This window comes from Schistocerca gregaria, chromosome X (assembly GCF_023897955.1).
Source record: "Schistocerca gregaria isolate iqSchGreg1 chromosome X, iqSchGreg1.2, whole genome shotgun sequence".
Classification (NCBI taxonomy): Eukaryota; Metazoa; Arthropoda; class Insecta; order Orthoptera; family Acrididae; genus Schistocerca; species Schistocerca gregaria.
Window position 1 is genome coordinate 756,939,217 of NC_064931.1, and position 22,397 is coordinate 756,961,613.

Below are 22,397 nucleotides of genomic sequence, written 5' to 3' on the forward strand. Positions count from 1 at the left end.
TGTGCTGCTTACCAATCAGTACTTGTCAGAAGAGGGACCAATTGCAGCAGCCACACCAACAGTTACACTGGAATGCAGAACACTGGGGGATCACTGTTTTCATGAATGACTACTGGTTTAATGTGAAAAGTTAAAGCAGACATCTCTTTATTTTGCATGAAGCCAGATCCAATTATTACTCATAACCCTATGAAATGCGTAATGTTTAAAAACATGTCTCCTCACACAGAACAGTGATTATATATGTCTACAGTGTAGCGATGAAAATTATGTTTATAAACGATGTTATTTCAGAGCAACAGATGGCTTCATCTTACAAGTCTGCAATGCTTGACCACATAGGACTCATCATATGTAGGAAGTCTCTTCTATTGCAAACAAAATCAGTGCATAGAGTAGCCAATTCAATTTTCTGATCTAATTCCCACAAAGCATGTTTGAGGTACCCTTTGGTGGCAGTCTGCTGCACCCTGCATTCTCAGCATGCAGCTAGCAACAATGTGAGAAGAATAGAATTCAGTTTCTATGGAGCTGACATTCACCATTAATACCATTCCACATTGCAGTATGTGCCATTGCTATATTGCCTATCACTGTCAGCACATGCTGCATTGTCATTGCTTATACTTACAGACAGGCAAAAATTGTTTTATTTTATGACCAAAGTTGGTGTTATTTGTTGCCAAATATGGTGTTCTCTTTTGTCGAATTCAGAGTTATTTTTGCCAAATTCATAGAATGTTTTGTCAAATTTGGTGGGTTTTTTTCCCCAATATACAGTGTAATTTTTTTATCAAATTCAATGTTTTTTTACCAAATTTGGTGACCACTTTTTCCAAATTTTTGCCAAATTAGGAGCTTTTTTTCCAAAATTCAGTGTTTTTGCCATATTTGGTGCTACTAATTTTGACAAACTCAGTGTTATTTACTGCAAAATTCAGTGATTGTTTTGCAAATTTACTATATTTTTTTCAAATTCAACATGATTTTTTGCCAAATTCTGTGGTTTTTTTGCCAACATCAGTATTGTTTATTTCTGCCTAATTTGGTGATGTTCTTTTGTCAAATTTTTTAATGTTTTCTGCCAAATCCCACATTCTTTTTTTGTTTTTGCCAAATTATTTGTTTGTTGCCAAGTTCTTTGCCGTTTGTTATCAAATTCGGTGTTTTATTGCTAAATTCAATTTTTTTTAGATATTTCACTTTTTTTTACCAAATATGATTTTTTAATTTGGTGTTAGTTTTGGCGAAATTTGGTTCCATTTTTATCATCACAAAAAAGTTTGTTACTAAGGAAATGTAGAATTATTTTAAAATTATGCATGAACCTCAGCTTTAATGACAGCAGAATACAAAATGCAATTTTAACATTCAACAACTGTCAATTATGACTATTAGCAAAGTGCCAGCCTCAGAATTAGATTTTTATACAGCAAAATTATAAATTTTGTGATATCCTTTAAAAGTAACTGGTTTCATGTTATTCCTCCAAAAACTGATAATTTTGTGTTATCGTTTTTGAGAAATTTTCCTGTCCCCACTTATACTGTATCAAACTGATGGGATCCTTTGGTACATTTCAAATATGTTTTAAGTCTTGACACAAATCCTTTGCTGGAACAACATATTCATCTTCATTTAAGGCATAACATGTTTTCAACACTTTGGCTTAGTCTATTCACATTCAAAACAAAATTTTATTAATTATTTTTGTGACTTTTCTGTGATTTATGAAAACCAGTATGATTATAGAAAAACAAGTCATGACATCTTGTTGACCAAAGCCCAAAACACCACTGAATTGTTAAATCTATTACATGCTCAGCCCTGCTGTAGTGTTTGCTGTGAGGATGAAGCATATGTTCCCCCTTGTACCCAACACTCCTTCAAGTTTTCAATAACAGAGCACAAAAAAAACTATAAATTGAATACTTAAAGTGTGCTCTTATACGTGTTAGAAATGGACTGCAGCACACTGTGGTGCGAACTAGACAAATTTTCACATAGCCATCTGACTACTCATTCTGTACACTATAGAAAGCACACAAATATGAGGGCAAATCAAATACATATGGGATTTTTGTTCCTGTGTGTCTACAGTTGGTAGGACTGGGCCCATACTTCTAATATGCTTGGCAGGGGCCATTAGGAGTGGGGTGAGCAGGCCATTTCACAATCCCAATCAGTCTGTCAGTAGTGCTCACAGTGTCAGAGCAACAAGTGCACCCCACAATTTTGCAATGCATAACTATAAAATTTCTTGCTCGTAAAGGAGTTTAAGCAACGTAATTTTTTTGGATACTGACTGCACTGTCTGGGGACAAAACAGTGTCAAGGACTCTTGAGTTTGCCTGGCATAAAAAGTTCACAAAAGAATGAGAACAAGTGGAAAAACAGGAACTCAATCACCACCCTCTGACCAAGCATAACAGACAAAAACATTCGTGCAGTTAAAGATGTTCTTGAAGAAGATCAATGGGTGAGTGTGTCAGATCAGAATAAGTTATGGGAGGTGTCAAATGATCATCACAAATGAATAAAGTTGCATAATGTTTGTGCCAGATGGGTCCTTGCCTTTTGACCATAGATCAGAGGTTGAAACGTTATGAGGTATGTCAGAAGATTACAACAAAGTTTGTGAAAGAAGGTGTTGCATTTTTGAGTCAGATGATCACCTGCAATGAAATGCGGGCCCACCACTACACTCCCAAGGCAAAACAAGTCACTATGGAGTGGTGGTGCAAAAGGGGAGGCAGCTCCAGCGAAAGCCAAGACTAGACTGTCAGCTGGCAAGTTTTCTTTGACTGGTGGTTCATTCATTTTGCTCACTGACTTTTTGCATGAGTGATGCACAATCAATGCTGCTTACTGCTGTGAGCTGCTGAATGAGGTGAAGTCTGCACATCACCACAAAAGAAGAGACCAACCTATTCAAGAGGCCATCCTCCCCTACAACAATGTCAGGCACCATACTGCAGCACTAACAGTCTCAAAACTTGTAGAAATGCACTGGACTCAACTTAATCATTCTTCCTACACAGCCCAGACCTACCAACAACTGATTTTCATTTGTTTGGGCTGCTTAAAGAAGCTCTAAGAGGGCAATGACTTAAAGATGAAGAGGGGGTGGAAGGATTTGTGAGCAATTAGTTCCTGATGAAACCCACTTCATTCTACAATGCTGGGAAGGAAAACCTTCCTTCTCGGTGGGAATTATGTATTTCTAAAGGAGGACACTATTTAGAAAATTAAATTATATTTGTCTTTTATTTTTCAACAATTTTTAAAAATAAAACCCCATTTATAACTGACTTACTCTCATAAAACAACAATAAAAACTATTTATTTACCAACATATTTTATCGTACAATAAATGACTTAAAAGTGCATTGCACAAGTTTTCATACATTCGATAATCTGGAAATATTTCTTTACTGTATAATATGGACTGGAAAAATTTTGTGAGAGATACAGAAACTGTAGAAAGTAAAGATAACATTAATTGGTTTAGTGGAGGATACGAGTAGTAGACAGTAACATAAACAAGAATCTCTCTCTCTCTCTCTCTCTCTCTCTCTCTCTCTCTCTCACTCGACCCCTCACACACACACACACACACACACACACACACACACACACACACACACAGAGAGAGAGAGAGAGAGAGAGAGAGAGAGAGAGAGAGAGAGAGAGAGAGAGAGAGACCGACCCTGCAATGCAGCCCAACTCAAAACTGTTTACTGCTCAACATCTCCACTGTGCAGTGAGTGGATGTCTTTACTGGATAAATGTAATGAAGGACATGCAACAGTTATATCAGCAGACTTTTCTCCTCTAGCTTGTACTTTAATAAAAAATAATATAAGCTGAACATCACACACTATTTCCCACCTGGTAATGGGAAAGCAGCTGTTCCTGCTGTCGCAACTTCTTGCTGTGCCTGTGCTTGCTGAGCTTGCTGGCTTGGGTGAAGATGCAAATGTGTGTGGGAATGAGCATGAGTATGTGCGTGGGTGTGAGCATGATACTCTGCTGAAATACCAGCCATTTGTAGGCGCACCATAGGATCAGTGGCCAACGCCAACCGTTCAGCAGCTTCCAGTTGGGCTGCTGCTAAAGAGCTAGGATGAGGATGAGTGTGAGGACCTGCCGCCGGTCCATGACCACCAGCAGGTATTCCTACAAAAGTAATCATCATAAAAAAATGTACACAATAATATGAAAAACTGTAGCACTATAATTACAGACTCAACAATCATTCAACCAATCAAATGAAGAACAAACACGTGACTCTCTCCAATAAAAAAAATAAATAAATAAATACAAAAAAAAAAGTGAATACTCACAGGCTAACAGCACAATTATCAATAATATTTGTGGTGAATAAGTTGTTATCTTGTGTGAATGTGTCCCATGGCTCATATTCAAGATATATAACATTGAACATGTAATGAAAAAAACTGTACACAACTCTTAAAACAAACGTATTGAGATGACTACTTGGTAGCCCTTTGCAGGTCTGTGATCATTTCTATTCAAGAATTACTCTACAGTAGAGAAGAATATGTTAAGAAAAAAAGGCAAATCTTATTGTGTGTTTTAAACACTTCTGCTATCAGATTTTAGCTACATTTTTAAGCAGAGAATGCTTTTCATAATGCCGAAATTTTGGAGTAGTGGTAGTTTCTTGATAAAGCTATTATAACAAACATGTCCTGAAATGGAAGAAAAGGATACTTTTCCATTACTCATTCCATGAAAAATTGCCTGATCATTTGATCATAGTCAATTCCAGTTTCCTTCAGGGAACACTGGCAATCAGCACACAGTAAAAATTACAATTAAATATTGCCCAAAACAGAGGTCTAACATGTGGATTCACAAGAGGCTGTTTACATTGGCTTACATAAATTTATTCATGGAATATACAAAAAAAACTAGGCAAGGTACCAGTTTGTAGCAAAACAAAGTCGTGCAATATCCCACTCCACTCACTGCCAGAGGCCTCCCATATCACTCAAACAGTATAAGTATTATACAGGGTGAACCAGAACTTCAGCAATAAACTTTCAGAGGTTGTTCAGGGATAGCCTCTGAGTGGCTTTGGCATGAGGGCCAATGGTCTCTGCCAGATGGTTACAGAATAATAATGTATGAGAGTCATGCAGACAGTAAAGAAAAATTGTGTACCACACCTACCACTGATACACCACCACTGTACACCGTCTCAACGCAAGCCAAGTTTTGTCGTCAAGCGGACCCACCTCTTTGTTCAGTAACCCTTAGGAATACTGCCAATTGCAAAGTACATAGTGTCATTCATTTTCTGAATGCAAAAAATTTTCAGCCTATCAAAATTAATAGGCAAATAAGAAATGTCTATAGTGACAGTGCAATGAAGGAGCCTTCAGTGACGTAGCATGTTGTCGGCAAAGGTGTCTTTGATTCATGACAATGCATGGCCTCATGCATCAGCTCAAACACGGAAAGAACTTCAATGCCTTAAGTTGGAAATCTTTGGACATCATCCTTATAATCCTGACTTGGCACTAAGCGATTTTTACTTATTCCCTGAAGAAAGGAATTTTTGGGTGGATAACAGTTCATACACGATGAAGACTTCAAATAAGCAATGATGTCCTGCCACAAATCTTTGGTGATAGAGGAGTACAACAAGGGAATTGAAAAACTGTTCCCATATTACAATTCCTTGGCAGTTATAGTGACTACACTGAAAAATAGAGTAAGTTACTGTACCTTTGTAAATAAAGTTCCATGTTGATATCTTTGGTTTTTATTTAGTTATGTCAAAACATTCTTTGCTTTCTGGACAACCCTCGTAAATGTGGTTTATTCAGTTTGCTACCCCAGTTACCTTTGTTTCTGAGAAAATATCTTCACAATAGTGAGAAAGCCTACAATATGTACTGATCAAAAAGTACAACACAAAACAAAACCCCCAAACAGGACCAAGCAGTATTGAATGCAAATATGGGGCAATGGGTTAACATTGGCATTACTGTTGACAACAGCAGGTATCATGAGCAAAAGGAAACAAGACATACAACACATTACAGTCGACATTTGCAATGTTGTACACTATTTTCAGTGCAAGATATAGAGTTAAATGGGTCGAGAAACCAAAAGAAATGCAATGGCTTTGTAAAGCGCCACGAGAGACCACAGGACTCATACTTCAAAATACTCAGAAGGTACTTCTGAACAACTTCTGAAAGTTTGTTGGTGGAGTTCTGGTTCACCCTGTATATGCAACCACTTTCTAAAAACAGGTGTGCAGTTGAGAAGCCCATGCTGAAACAGCTGCCTAGTGGGAATTTCTGCCACTGAAGAACTGCACAACTATCTGGCTATTGGCAGTAGGAAAACAGTACAGAGGGGTAAGTGTGTTTTTATCCTGTAATGTGAAACAGTATTCTTCAGAGGCATTGAAGGTGTAACACTAGACTACAAATTGTGGAATGTTCTGCTGATATCATGGAACACAAAATTCCTGTAACTTTAACAAATGATTTATGTCTAGTTGTGCCCTTTATACATTTTGCACCAATCCTGTGGAGTGTGGTCAGACAGCTGACAACCAGTCATCAACACAATCAGTTATTATTCAGTATCCAATTCTGACACTTGTTTGTGCATAGCAATTTTACCACATCACGTAACTGTGCTGACATGGTGAATTAAGTTATGATTAAGTGGAGATTTAAAATTACATCATGGATTTTAACTAACCATTAACTGTCCACTTCCTGGGTTAAAGCCATATTTCAGATTTACTATTAATGTCTGTGCCAGGATTATAGCCAAAAGGGCAGTAGCAAGGTCAGTTGCCTGGGGGCAGACTGATTGTTGACCCGTGTATTTGAGCAGCTGATTGCTAGCCAGTCCCCATATCAATCATCTAGAAATTAAGTACAGCTACACTCAAAACATCATGGCACACTGAGAGCTAGTATTGGAGCAGATTCATAATGAGGATACTACAGGCCAAACAATGGCTTTAACAGGCACATAAAAGGACACTTCTTTGTCATACAAACGGAATATATCACCAATCATTCGATTTAAATCTAACATCCACTTTAATAAAGTAACTTACCAATAATCAACAGATTGCACTCCGCAACAGGTTTATTTAGGCAGTCTCATCTATTAAACATGACAAAAGACAGTGCCAATGATATTTCTAGAACTATAATGGAATACCGCCACAGATAAAAATTATGTTGCTCTGTGCCATTGGTCGAGCATAACTTGAGACATAATGTTCATTTTCATGGCAGCCAATGGACAGTCAATATTATTATTATTATTATTATTATTATTATTATTATTATTATTGTATTATAATTTCCCACATTTATGATATTGTTAATTTCTGAGTATTCTGTTATTCTTCTTTTTTTATAATATTGCAAAATGTTACTAAGCTCTCCTCTACTTATGTATCAGTATTGTTGTATTATCCATTAAAAAATATTATCACACTTTACTGATTTAATACCAACATATTGCAGTTATTGAAAAGCTGGAACCAGAAACAGATGAAACAAAACACTGTAAAAAAGTGCACGAGTTTTAAAATATATTTGTAAATGTCTAGGTTTTCGTAAACTTGGAAGATTAATATCATGTTTCTGTCTGACAGTGGTATAATGTGGTGGGATACGTCAATAAATGCTCTCATTGTGTAGCTCTGTATGCAGATCAAAGATAGATCTGCCATTTAACTAGATGATGCTTTATCTCATTTGCCATAATATATGCAGTTTTATTAACAGAGCATGGATCAGCTAAGGGAAGCCAAATACATCATCATCACTTTCACACAAGCTATTCAAGAATGCAATGGTAAAGAATTACTGTAAAACCCCAAAATAACAAACCTACTTTTAAGGAAATCCAACTTTTAACTAATATTTCTGTTGGTCCTGGTAAAACTCCAATAAGTAAAATGTTATTTCTCCCTGCTTTTAACAAACCTTGCTTTCAGAAAAAGTTCATTTTTAAGGAATAAGCCAGGAACATTTTGCAAATTTAAATCCAATTTTAACTTAATTCCTAATGTGTTTGAGTGAGTTTCTGATTTCCTTCCACTACATTTCATACAAGTCGTATTTTTTGTCATAGTTATTTATTCAGCTGTAAATGGTTATTGATTCAGCTGGTTGACGCATACGTAGATTGTAGTCAATAACTCGACTTCACTTGTAGCAATACCAGCAGATGTATTGTAAGAATCGGAAGTCAATTTCCATATGATTTAGATCACGTAATGTGACGTCACAGACTTAGGTATATGAAGCATGAGAAATGTAGTTGTTTGCTTACTCAATTATCAAATACTGAAAGCTTACAGTTCAGCAAAAGCTGACGATCTTGACATTACTATTTCCAACACAATGAAGAAATACAATTTTTGGCCATCTAGCAGAATATTAAAAAATATGGAAGAGTTCTCAACTGGCGAAGTTAATGATTCTTACGGATACAAAAAGGAGAGACATTCGTATGTCTACAGTCCATGCTGTGGAAAATATTCTTCTTATGTAGTTTCGAGGACAGAGAAATGAAAGTATGTCTATAAGAGAAAACATACTGCAAAAGAAGATTCGTGATATCATTCTGAACATTGAAACTGAAAATTTCAGGGCATTAAATGGCTTGTTGACTCATTAAAAAAATCTGTCATTTCAAAGCGTGAGTGGAGAAACTGAGACTCTGGTCACACAGAGCACATGATATTGGAAGAACATTACATTGCCAAGAACCATTAAGTGCTATGAGCCCAGATACATTTTCAGTGCTGATAAAAGTGGTGTCTTTTATAATTTACTTACCACAAAATCATATTCTGTTAAGGGAGAAAAATGTAAATGGTGATATAAGTGAAAAGTAGCATCTACTATTAATTCCCAGGTATGTTGAAAACATAAAAATGCTACTTTGTTCTTATAAATAAAATAGAAAGAAACTTCCACATGGGAAAAATATATTAAAAACAAAGATTCCAAGACTTACCAAGCGGGAAAGCGCCGGCAGACAGGCACATGAACAAAACACACAAACACACACACAGAATTACTAGCTTTCGCAACCGATGGTTGCTTCTTCAGGAAGGAGAGGGTAAGACGAAAGGATGTGGGTTTTAAGGGAGAGGGTAAGGAGTCATTCCAATCCCGGGAGCGGAAAGACTTCCCTTAGGGGAAAAAAAGGACAGGTGTACACTCGCTCGCACACACACACACACACACACACACACACACACACACACACACATATCCATCCGCACATACACAGACACAAGCAGACATATTTAAAGGCAAAGAGTAAGGGCAGAGATGTCAGTCGAGGCGGAAGTACAGAGGCAAAGAAGTTGTTGAAAGACAGGTGAGGTATGAGCGGCGGCAACTTGAAATTAGCGGAGGTTGAGGCCTGGCGGATATCGAGAAGAGAGGATATACTGAAGGGCGAGTTCCCATCTCCGGAGTTCGGATAGGTTGGTGTTGGTGGGAAGTATCCAGATAACTCGGACGGTGTAACACTGTGCCAAGATGTGCTGGCCGTGCATCAAGGCATGTTTAGCCACAGGGTGATCCTCATTACCAACAAACACTGTCTGCCTGTGTCCATTCATGCGAATGGACAGTTTGTTGCTGGTCATTCCCACATAGAAAGCGTCACAGTGCAGGCAGGTCAGTTGGTAAATCACGTGGGTGCTTTCACACGTGGCTCTCCCTTTGATCGTGTACACCTTCCGGGTTACAGGACTGGAGTAGGTGGTGGTGGGAGGGTGCATAGGACAGGTTTTACACCGGGGGCGGTTGCAAGGGTAGGAGCCAGAGGGTAGGGAAGGTGGTTTGGGGATTTCATAGGGATGAACCAAGAGGTTACGAAGGTTAGGTGGATGGCGGAAAGACACTCTTGGTGGAGTGGGGAGGATTTCATGAAGGATGGATCTCATTTCGGGGCAGGATTTTAGGAAGTCGTATCCCTGCTGGAGAGCCACATTCAAGGTCTGATCCAGTCCCGGGAAGTATTCTGTCACAAGTGGGGCACTTTTGGGGTTCTTCTGTGAGAGGTTCTGGGTTTGAGGGGATGAGGAAGTGGCTCTGGTTATCTGCTTCTGTACCAGGTTGGGAGGGTAGTTGCGGGATGCGAAAGCTGTTTTCAGGTTGTTGGTGTAATGGTCGAGGGATTCAGGACTGGAGCAGATTCGTTTGCCACGAAGGCCTAGGCTGTAGGGAAGGGACCGTTTGATATGGAATGGGTGGCAGCTGTCATAATGGAGGTACTGTTGCTTGTTGGTGGGTTTGATGTGGACGGATGTGTGCAGCTGGCCATTGGACAGATGGAGGTCAACGTCTAGGAAAGTGGCATGGGATTTGGGGTAGGACCAGGTGAATCTGATGGAACCAAAGGAGTTGAGGTTGGAGAGGAAATTCTGGAGTTGTTCTTCACTGTGAGTCTAGATCATGAAGATGTCATCAATAAATCTGTACCAAACTTTGGGTTGGCAGGCTTGGGTAACCAAGAAGGCTTCCTCTAAGCGGCCCATAAATAGGTTGGCATACGAGGGGGCCATCCTGGTACCCATGGCTGTTCCCTTTAATTGTTGGTATGTCTGGCCTTCAAAAATGAAAAAGTTGTGGGTCAGGATGAAGCTGGCTAAGGTGACGAGGAAAGAGGTTTCAGGTAGGGTGGCAGGTGATCGGCGTGAAAGGAAGTGCTCCATTGCAGCGAGGCCCTGGACGTGCAGGACTAAGATCTGGAACATTAAATATACAAACATCGACTGGAAAGGTGGAGGAGATGGTACACGTGATGGAAAGAAGGAATTTAGACCTATTGGGGCTAGCTGAAACGAGATGGAAAGGAGAAGGAAGGAGAGAACTGAGGAAAGGCTACCAACTGTACGGGAGAGGAAATGAGGAGAGAAGGAGAAATGAAGTTGGAATAGTAGTAAGAGATGGATTCAAAGAGGAAGTGAAGAGAATGAGTGATAGGATGATGAAGACTAAAATATAACTCAAGGGGACGACCATAGAGGTAATACAAGTGTATGCACTTCTGAGGAGAAGCAAGAGTTTGAAGAGGAAATGCAGAAGCAGATGGGAATGAAGAATACGATAGTAATGGGGGATTTAAACACACACGTTGGAAGAGAAAGACAATGCTGCGAAAGTGTGCTTGGACCAGAGGGGTGGGGCTGCTGAAATAAGGAAGGTGAAAGACTATTGGAGTTCTATCAAAGGAATGGCTTGCTAGTTGGGAACTCTTGGTTCAGGAAGAGGAGGAGCCACAAGATTACCTGATACAGTCAAGACTTAAGGAGAAAGTCAATAGTCGACTACTTCCTGTATGATAGTGAGATGAATAGGAACATCACTGACATCAAGGTATTACCATCATAGGCCTTGGATAGCGACCACCGTTTGCTGGTAATGAACCTGAGAGGGACTAAGGATAATAAAGGGACAGAAAATCAGGAAAGACATATAAGGATATGGAAGTTGAAGGAGGAAGAAAGCAAGCTACAGTACCTACAAGTAAATAAAGGAAAGCATCACAAAGGATGAACCAAAAACTGTAGAAGAGAAATGCAGTAGATTCAAGGGAACAATAGTAAGTGTGGCAGAAGCAACGTGTGGGAGGACAAGCACCAAAAAGAGATGGAAAGAAACACCCTGGTTGAACGATAAAACAAAGGATATAGACAAAAGAAGAATAGAGCCTTTATAAGGGTATGGTCCCAGAAGAGAACAGTAGAGACAAGGGAAGAGTATCAGGCAAGAAAGAAAGAAGCAAAAAGAGTGGTGGTGGAGGAAAGATGAAAGTGGATGGAACAGTGGACCAGAATGATGGAGGAGGATAGTGAAGGTTCAAAAAAGGTGTTATATGGGATGATTAAAAGTAAGAGGAAGAACAGTACGACTGATTAGACTCGAATAGTGAACAAAAGTGGAAAAGATGTAGAGAATAGGGAGGAACTCAAGAATATGTGGAAGGAGTATTTTTGAAGAACTCCTGAATCCGAATGGGGACCTGGATGAGAAGGAACAAGCCAAGGAGAAAAAAAAGAGGAGGAACAGCAAATAGGAAAAGACCTTCCGCAGGAAGAAGTGGAAAGGGCATTGGGCAAGATGAAGGGAGGAAGTCACCAGGTCTAAATGAGCTAAGTGTAGAGATGGTGACAGCAGCAGGAAAGTTTGGGATACAATGGCTATATCAAGTAATGAAAATTGTGTGGAGACAAATGATGATCCCAGAAAACTGGAAGAAGGGAATAATTGGCCTGATCTTTAAGAAGGGAAATAGAAAAGAGTGCAAGAACTATCGGGAGATAACACTGATGAGTCACCGAGCAAAGATTTTTGAGAAAATTTTGGAAGCACAAATTCAGGCAAAATTAGAAGAGCAACATGGGTTCAGAACAAAACAGCAACAGTACTATGAATATGGAATAGATTTACTAATGACCTTCCTGAACATTGAAAAAGTGTATGATAGTGTACGTTGAAGCAAAGTGTGGAAATCCCTGGAGAACACAGGAGTAGCAAAACAGATTATTTGGGGGATAAGGGAAATGTACCATGGAAGTTGTGTGTGAAAATGAGAGGAGAGAGAGCAACTTGGACTGAACAGAAGAATGGCTTGAGGCAGGGAAGTGCAATTTCACCATTACTCTTCATTGTAGCGATGGATGATATAATGAGTACAGTAACACGAGTAACTGGTGAAAGGAATATGAAAGCTATGGTGTTTGCAGATGATCCTGGGGGAATAAGGAGGAAGTACAAGAGCAGTTGGGCATATGGGAACAAACAGGACAAGAATATGGGATGAATGTACTATTCGCCTGGAGACCCAAGAACAGTACAAACAGTTAATTTGCCGGGAAAGCCTAAGATCACACATATGGGATAAAATTTAGTATGAGTGAGATGATTATCACAACAAGAAAGAAGGAGAAAGGAACAACTGGAATAACAACTGGTGAGGGACAATTGAGGAGAGTGGAGAGTTACAAGTACCTAGGACGACTGATACAGGAAGATGGAAAAAAACAACAGAGAAATAAACGAGCGGAGAAGAAAAGTAGAAGTATTTAGGGGAAGAGTGTCAGAAGCCTGATATGGAGCAAGGATGTACCCCAAATCAGTAAAAAGATCATATACCGGTCATAATATGTCCCAATCCTGACATATGCATCAGAAACACGGGTTATGAAAGGAAGAGACAAAAGTGAAGTACAAGCTAGTGACACGAAATTCTTGAGAAACAGTATTAGAGTGACAAAGATAGACAGGTTAAGAAATGAGAGGATGAGAGAGTTAATAAAGGTGGAACCATTACAGGAGGAGACAGAGAAATCAAGGCTGAGATGGTATGGGCACATTAAGAGAATGGAGGAGAAGAGGATACCCAGGAGGGTATACGAGATGAAACTGGAAAGAAAGAGACCAAGAGGAAGACCGAGAGACAGATGGCTAAAGGAGTAGAGGAATGCATCCAGAATAAAGGAGAAGACTGGACCAAGGTTAAAACGGAGAGATGGTGGCAAGACAGAAGATGATGGAGAGGCCTATGTTCCATACAGACCCAGCCTGAGGCTGGAAACTGTCCAAGATGATGATGATGATGATGATAGAAAGTGATGACACTCAGCCTTGTAAAGGCAATGAATGTATTTGTTACTGCCTGGAATTCTGTAACACAAAAGACTGTTAAATTGTTTCCGAAGGATGGCTGTAGTACATCAGTTACTGCTGAAGACAACACTATTCCAGAAGGATGGACAAGCAGAACTGATGTTTCTAAAAATGAAACATTCCAGGACATTATCGTGATGATGATTTTTGTTAATTGGTCCAGTTTTATCATATAGCACAAATTGTACAATTGATATTGGACAGGTCAAAGATAAGTTACAACAATACATAGTATTAGCAATTAAAATCAGGTACCTACTACAATTAATTTTGTTACTTATTCAGAAATTCTCTGACAGAATAGAAACAGTGCTTTATTAGAAATGCCATTAGTTCAGCTTTAAATACTGGATGAGTAGTATTTTTTATTTCCTCTGGTATCTTATTGTGTAGTATTACACCAATGTTAATTATGCTCCACTGATAGGTGGTTGTTCTGTGATATTTTTGATGCATATTTGATTCCCTTCTGGTACTATATACACTTTTCTGGTACTATATACACTTTTGTTCTGTAGCAGTTTGCCTGTTTTCAGGTGGTAGTCCCTAGTGAACAAGATAGTTTCATAAATGAACAAATTTGGAACATTTAGAACACCAAGCTCAGTAAAATGGGATTTACAGGACTCCATCTTTTTAAGGCCACAAATTATTCTTAAAGTTATTTTTTGCATTCTAAAAACCTTTACACTGTGAGTTGAGTATCCCCAGAAAATGATCCCATATCGGATTAGTGAGTGGAACCGTACATAGTATGCCTGCAGTACTGTTGTTTTGCTTGTTGTAGCCTTTAAAATTCCTAGGCCATAGCACGCAGAAGATAGTTTTCTACACAAGTTATTTATATGTGTGTCCCACTTTAAGTATTGCTGAACCCAATGACCCAAGAATTTTGTGACATTTACATTTCTAGGGGATCATTTTTTAATTAGGCTTGAATAGACATTTGATTAATTGGAGGAATTAAATGAAAATCGACACACACAGTTTTTTCAGTATTTATAATGAGTTTGTTTTTTGTGAACCACTCAGAGAGTCTTTTCATAGAACTTTCTGCTGTGGACCACAAAGTTTCTGGACTGGATCCAGTGAGCAATATGCTGGTGTCACCGGCAAACAGGATAGTTTTTGTGGGACTCATATATTCAACTAAGTTGTCCACATAAATCAAGAAGAGTAGTGGACCTAGGATTGAGCCCTGTGGTACACCATATTTTATTGGTAATTCCCTAGAAAGAAAGGAGTTTTTTCTTGTTTTATTCATTTTGTTGAATTCATATTGAAGTGAAACTTTCTGCCTGCGGTTTTTTAGGTATGAACACAACCAGCTATGTGCTACACCTCTTACTCCTCATCTTTCTAATTTTTCGAGTAGAATGCTATGGTCCAGGACATCGAAGGCTTTTGATAGAGCTAGCAAAATACCTGCAGCTAATTTATGTTGATCAAGGGATTTTAAAATGCAGTCTAAGAATTCGAAAATTGCTGTCTGTGTAGATTTAGACTTTCTAAAACCATGTTGTTGTACTGTAAGAGGTGCATATTTCTTTATGAAACTTAAAAGCCTGTCATAGAAGAGTTTGTCTAGAATTTTTGAGAAGGAACTTAACTGTGACACGGGTCAGTAGTTTGATATTTTTTCAGAAGAACCTTTTTTTAGCAGTGGTGAAACTTTTGCTATTTTAAAAATATCTGGGAATACACCAGATTTAATTAGAGGTTGAAAATTTTTGCCAACGAGTTTGCTATGTGGTGAGCACATGCTTTTAATATGAAATCAGGTACTTCATCAAGACCATGATTATTGCTTAATGATTTAATTTTACTTATAATTTCATTGGGGTTTGTTTCATACACATACATAGAAGCATTGAAGTTCACTGACTTGCTGGAGAAACTTGGGACTGGTCCTTGACAGTGTAGTTGAATGAGGTCTTCAGTTAGTGAGGTGAAGTATTCATTGAATTTTTCCACAACTGAATTTGGGTCTGTGACTTTTGAGCCTTCTAGTGTTAATGATACATTCTTTTTATTTGGCACTGAACTACAAGTTTCTTTCTTTATAACTCTCCGCGTGGATCTCATTTTGTTAGATGAGTTTCTTATCAAATTGTCATTCCACACAATTTTTGACTCTTCGACTACTCTACCATAGATTCTTTTGTAGGCTTTTGAATAATCTGCGAATTCTTGGGTTACTCTATATTTCTTACAAAAGTACTGCAGAAATCTGTTTCTCTCACTGGAAATTTTTATGCCTTTAGTTACCCATTGCTTATTATTGTTGGGTTTCACTGTTTTTACTATTTTTGGAAATGCTACATTAAAATAGTGAACAAAGATGCTCTGAAAACTCATGTACATGCTATCAACATTGTTCTGGGTGGCGATGCTTTCCCAGTTTTCCTTCGCCAGTAAGAGATTAAAATTTCTAATGATATCTTCAGAAAAGGTTCTTTTATCAACTGTCCTGATTACATACCTGAGATTGATGCAAGTGAAATGTTATGAAGGAACATAGGTAGAAGCTGATGGTGGCAATGAGGAAGAAAAAAAAGAGGGAGCTGCATCAAGTTTCACTGTTGGTGTACATGGAATTGATACTGTCAGGAATTTCTTTTCCTCTTTTAATGTAGATAATACAATTCTAACTTACATCAGTCAGCTAGATCCACATGTCTTTCACTACAAAACAAACATGAGGGGCTTAATAATTGTGTATTTACTGCATTTAAATTTGTAGCAAAGGATTTTGGTAATTTTGTAATTACATAGCACTTATATCACCTAAACATGCTTGAATTATGATTCTGCATCACTCTTTCCATGTATTCTAGCAAAACTGACATTTAAGAAAAACCACTATTTAAGGAAAAAATGTTTGGGTTACCTGAGATTTGTCAAAAAGTGATTTTACTGTAGTCTGAAAGTGGCTCTACGCAACCTCTATCACACACTTAAGTGTGAACTGCAAAGTAATTTCACGACTATTAACATTTTTTTCTTAATAATTGTCATGAGGCTGGCTGATCTACTTTATTGAGGTGACTTCGGATAACTGACTCAAATATACAAATTAATCTGTGAAAACAAGATAAGGATTTGCAAGAGAGTTATTTTGAATGGAACATCAGCTCTTCACAATGAGCCATAGGCAAGTGTGTATGATTCACTTTTCTACTCTTCTAAAATATGCTACATCAACATTCTGAAGTGTTCTAAGCAAATATGTTATAAACTGCAAAGCACATCTGAAAACGGGAATGAACATGGGGAACTCAGTCTCAAAAGAGATGGCCATTCATTAATTAACTTTACATCTACTAAATAGAGATTACATCAATACCCGAAAAAGATATACCCACCTAGACGCTCCAGGCGCTCACGCTCCAGCTGTCCTAAGGCTGTCTGCCCTGCTGCTGGTGCTGATGGGTACAGCCCAAACTGATGCAGAGCTCCCTGAGGCCGATCAGTGGGTGCAAATCCAACATATCTGTAAGAACAGGAGGGGAGAAGAAATGTTCTGTTTAGTGCACAAGTATATGACCATAGGGAATAAAGCATGCATTCACTGGTATAAATACAGAATATTTGTGGTTAAGATTATAAAATTAGAAAAAAACATTTGCACTATACTTTTGTATAAATTCAATTTTATCAACACATCACTGAACATGAAAATTGCTACATCTTCCTTCAGCGCATGAGACTTTATGAAACCAACAGACACTAACAGAAGATATTAAAAAAAGTTTTAATGATCTGTCACTTCTGTAAAGATTTAAATAAATGACTGGTCTTTCTTAACTGGCAATGCAGGAAGCCAAGTGAGGTTCTGAAAAAGGGGAAAAAAAAGGAAAAAAAAGAAAATTTTCAAATACACTCACCAGAAGACATATAGACAGTGGTCTCACTGGGTAATGAATGTAGTCAATAGCTTGTAAAGCCTACTAGTCTGATGCAAACCATATGGGATTTAGTACTACCATTTTATCAAATGGTTTGTGATCAGCAGGCATAACTAATACCACATAAAACAATGGACCTGCTTCTATGAGCTGCAGCGCTCCTAGATTAAGCCTATCTGTTTGCCAACTTTATCTGCAATCGGACTGAGGTAACATTCACCACAGAAGACAATGCACTGGCATTCCTGTCCACAGGTTCAACATTCATAGTGTCAACACGAATGTATCAAATGGTATCGAGGATGCTCTGCTCGTGTTGCAAATTCTATAAATAATGACAACTAGTTCTCATAAATATTTGGAACTGTGGTGCACAATAACAAACTGCACAATTTTTGTTGGTACTGCATCAATTTGTGCTGCTGTATCTCGGTGAAGCGTCAATCATAATTACTTTCAGTGCATATATAGAAGTCATACTTGACTAGTCTTTTATATACACTATGTATTCCTCAGTGGTGACTACATGACTGTCTGACTAACTTTACGACGAGCTGCCGATTTGGCCCCATGCGCTCCAACAATATTTTCCTACTCAAAATTATTTCCATTATTAAGGTATTCTGGCACACTTCTTCACGCAAATCACTTGTTGGCAGTTACTTGGATTTCATTCACAAATACGAATTCCTTTTATCGCATGTCGCATTTGTAGTTTTGAGAGACGATTTTAATTTCTACAATAGATCACTGTGCCACTGATCCGGTGACAAACAAGCCACCATTTAATGATGTAGCAATTCCCATGTGCAGCGGGTTACTGCTACATACTCAGATTTTGCACTGCCTACAGTGTGTCTCATAATAAGGTATAACAGCTTCAGTTACCTTCTGTGCAAATCAGCCCAGTGAGGTTCAATCGGTCGTGGTCCGGGACCAGCTGCCTTCATCATCTCATCTTTCAAGCGGTCAGTCAACTCCCGTTCCCGAAGCTCACGTATCTCTCTCTCTCTTTTTTCTCTCTCAAATTGTTCTAACTCCCTCTCCCTTTTCTCTCTCTCAAAGTGTTCTATCTCCAACCTGTTGAACAATGGAGCAACATACACCTGAATGCCCTGCTTGCGAATACAACCGAGTGCATTAATGACTGAATATATTATAATCTGGCAGCAATTAGCCAAAATAAAACATGTAATATTTGCTGTGCAACCCTTCTACTGTTAGTGGAATTACTTTGAGAAACTTCATTTTCAGATATGTGGTCCACTGTGGTTGTGTAAAAGTGAATCTTGACTGTAAGTTTCCTAATCGTCACACACAGCCAATTCAGTTTTACTGATTTGTAATTACACTTCTGCAGTAACTGAAAATAGAGATTTTAAAACACAGCAATATTTACTGACTACTGTATCTGACCGGAAATTTTACTGTTATTAATTTTGTTATTGAAATACTGTGACTCCAGGAGCAACTTGCATAAGCAATGATATTAAAGCTCATTCTCTTTAAATTCACAATTGGATTTAGCAGACGGTGAGCACAGAGCACATCATTTAAATGACTCCAATAATTGCAACAAGCTTACATAGACATTAACACATGTCACATGGTCATTTTGTGTGCAAATGAATTCAAAAGCCTTATTACAACCTAAGAGAAGTTAAAAAGAAATGTATGATAGCCCTCGTGAAGGCAGCAGCTGAGTAAATCTTCCGAGAAACTTGAGGACACTGTAACTGACTGATAATCTACAATATATAACTGATGTCCAATCCGTGATGATCATATGTAAAAAATATTACATAATTGAGACAATAATGTAAAAAAGTTGTCGAAAGTATGTACCTTATTTACCCGACTGTAAGAGGTTTTCTCTGAAATTCTCCATTCAAAAAATACAGGATCATTTTACATTCACACATTAAACTATTATTCCTGAGGTTAACATTCTTATACTGTATCTGTATCTTACATTTTCAGATGAAGCTTTGGTAACCGTGGTCATGCACAGATTTAATTTGAAGAATTCAGATGGGTGAGAGGGGAACAGTGGCACCTGCTTGGCTGAGCAGTAATACGAAAGGGAGGAGGCGAATGCCAAGAGGACAGCAAATTTCTTCATGCTGCCAGTCGGAGAAACATATGCCATATACCTTGGCATTTTATGAATATCTACCACCCTCAGAGTGCAGTTTGCCCGAATCCAGTTGTAACTGGAACTGAACTGACTTAATAATAGGACAAATACTCAACAATGGTATACATTTCTACAAGAGACAAATTAAGGCTAAAAAAAAGTTTGCACTAAACACTTGAAATACAGCACAACAAATGAAACATAAACTTCAACAATGGTGCCAAAGCTCCTACTGCTCTACAGCATTGACGATTTTCAAGGTTGGCAATAGTGTTACGCCAAAGTGGTAGATTTCTGTCAATTAAGCTGTAAGGAGCCAGGAAGACAACATACTGTTATCATTCAGTTTGCATATAATGGCAGTACTGTAAGAACAACAAATTTCAGTAATTGATAATGGATGAAAATTATAGCTGTGACTGTCGAGAAACGTAGCTCTACAAGTTCACGGTTAAAAATTGGTTCATGCAGACAGTACAAGGCTAATTATAAGTTAATGGTGATTCGTTAAGCAGAGGTCACAAACAACTATGCATCAGATGAAAAATAAATTAAAGAATGTCAGTTCTTCGTGCCAAATTCTCAGGGGACTGAAGCAGGGAACATTTCACGAATTGGAGCAGCAGGATACTAGTACGTACAAGAGAAACACAATGAATGCTTTCCAATCACTCAAGAAATTATCGAAATCGAGGTGCTAGAGATTAAGAGAAATTTTTCCAATTGCATGCATAACAGAATTCAAAGCAAGGATTGGCCGGTGTGTGAGGCTGATGAAGAGGGTGGAGCTTGCTTGCACTACCACTAGCTCAGCAACTTCCTGCCACATTTGACGAAAAATTACTTACATATTAGCATCACATAATGAGTCTAAGAAAATGGCACAACTATTTGCGAGGCCATATGGGCAATGCTCATCAGACTTCATTTTATTTTGCTGTGCCACCAAATGCTGCTGTCAACATGAAGAGCCTTAAAAGTGTTCCTATAAGAAGTTTTGGCAATGAAAAGGCCAGAATACAGTAATGGTGAGTGTGTTAGTTGATGGAAGAAAGTTCATCCTATACATGATTATTCGCAGAATAACTGTACCAAAAGAAAAACTATTTGCAGAGCTTATCTTTAAATGCCAAGGTAAGGGATGGATGACTAAGGACCTGATACTAGAATAGTTGAACTTTGTTTGAAATAGAATATCAGACACTTTGCTTCACACAAGAAAAATACTGGTGCTGGATTCATCCAGGACACACCTCACCCACGAAGTTAAGGACCTGATATCAAAAAACAACACACAGGGCGTTACAAAAAGGTACGGCCAAACTTTCAGGAAACATTCCTCATACACAAATAAAGAAAAGATGTTATGTGGACATGTGTCCGGAAACGCTTAATTTCCATGTTAGAGCTCATTTTAGTTTCGTCAGTATGTACTTCCTCGATTCACGGCCATAATTTCATACGGGATACTCTACCTGTACTGCTAGAACATGTGCCTTTACAAGTACAACACAACATGTGGTTCATGCACGATGGAGCTACTGCACATTTCAGTCGAAGTGTTCGTATGCTTTTCAACAACAGATTCGGTGACTGATGGATTGGTAGAGGCGGACCAATTCCATGGCCTCCACGCTCTCCTCACCTCACCCTCTTGACTTTCATTTATGGGGGCATTTGAAAGCTCTTGTCTACGCAATTGCGGTACCAAATGTAGAGACTCTTCGTGCTCGTATTGTGGATGGCTGTGATACAATACGCCATTTTCCAGGGCTGCATCAGCGCATCAGGGATTCCATGCGACGGAGGGTGGATGCATGTATCCTCACTAACGGAGGACATTTTGAACATTTCCTGTAACAAAGTGTTTGAAGTCACACTGGTACGTTCTGTTGCTGTGTGTTTACATTCCATGATTAATGTGATTTGAAGTGAAGTAATAAAATGAGCTCTAACATGGAAAGTAAGTGTTTCCGGACACATGTCCACATAACATATTTTCTTTCTTTGTGTGTGAGGAATGTTTCCTGAAAGTTTGGCCATACCTTTTTGTAACACCCTGTAGATCTGGTAATCATTCTTGGTGGCATGACCTCACAATTTTAAGTAATGAAACTTGTTGTGAGTAGCTCTTTTATGGCTCATCTGCAACAGCTTTGCTGTGAGAGGCTTCTTTAAGGGTGACCACACACTCACTCCATGGTGGAAAGAGTTTTTTTTTTTTTTTTTAAACTACACATCTATGCTGGATGAGGGGATTCAAATAGTGTTAATGGCTCAGAAGATGACATAATATGGGAGAGGTGCCAGGAAGGAAGACATGGCAGCAGGTTTACAAATAATAATAACAATAATGGTGATGGTGATGATGACGATCATGATACCAAACAAAAAGAAAGTGAAGGTAAAAATTAATGTAAACCATTTCTGTTTGTTTATTTTATTTCATCTTGTATCACTGAAATGTAGACAATTAATAAATGAGGTAATGTTAACTATTTTAAGCAGATACTTTCATCATCAATAAACCAGCTTGTAATTTTGATTAGTCAGAACACGACAAAAATAAAAAAAAATCTCAAGGAGAAACTTCTAAAAAAACAAGGGGGCTCTAATATTCAG

General features: G+C 38.3%; 1 protein-coding gene across 9 annotated transcripts in view; it reads right to left on the reverse strand.

The window, feature by feature from the left end:
• Positions 1-22,397, reverse strand: part of LOC126298725 (uncharacterized) — a 168,042-nt gene that overhangs the window by 25,105 nt on the left and 120,540 nt on the right. For 6 of the 9 annotated variants that reach the window (XM_049990160.1, XM_049990157.1, XM_049990156.1 and 3 more), the window contains 3 exons: positions 18,527-18,718; positions 17,096-17,223; positions 3,892-4,179 (listed from right to left, as the gene is read on the reverse strand). In XM_049990160.1, the coding sequence (XP_049846117.1) occupies positions 3,892-4,179; positions 17,096-17,223; positions 18,527-18,718 (608 nt within the window). The remainder of the gene's footprint in view (positions 1-3,891; positions 4,180-17,095; positions 17,224-18,526; positions 18,719-22,397) is intronic. The other 3 variants (XM_049990162.1, XM_049990161.1, XM_049990163.1) reach the window with 2 other exon arrangements.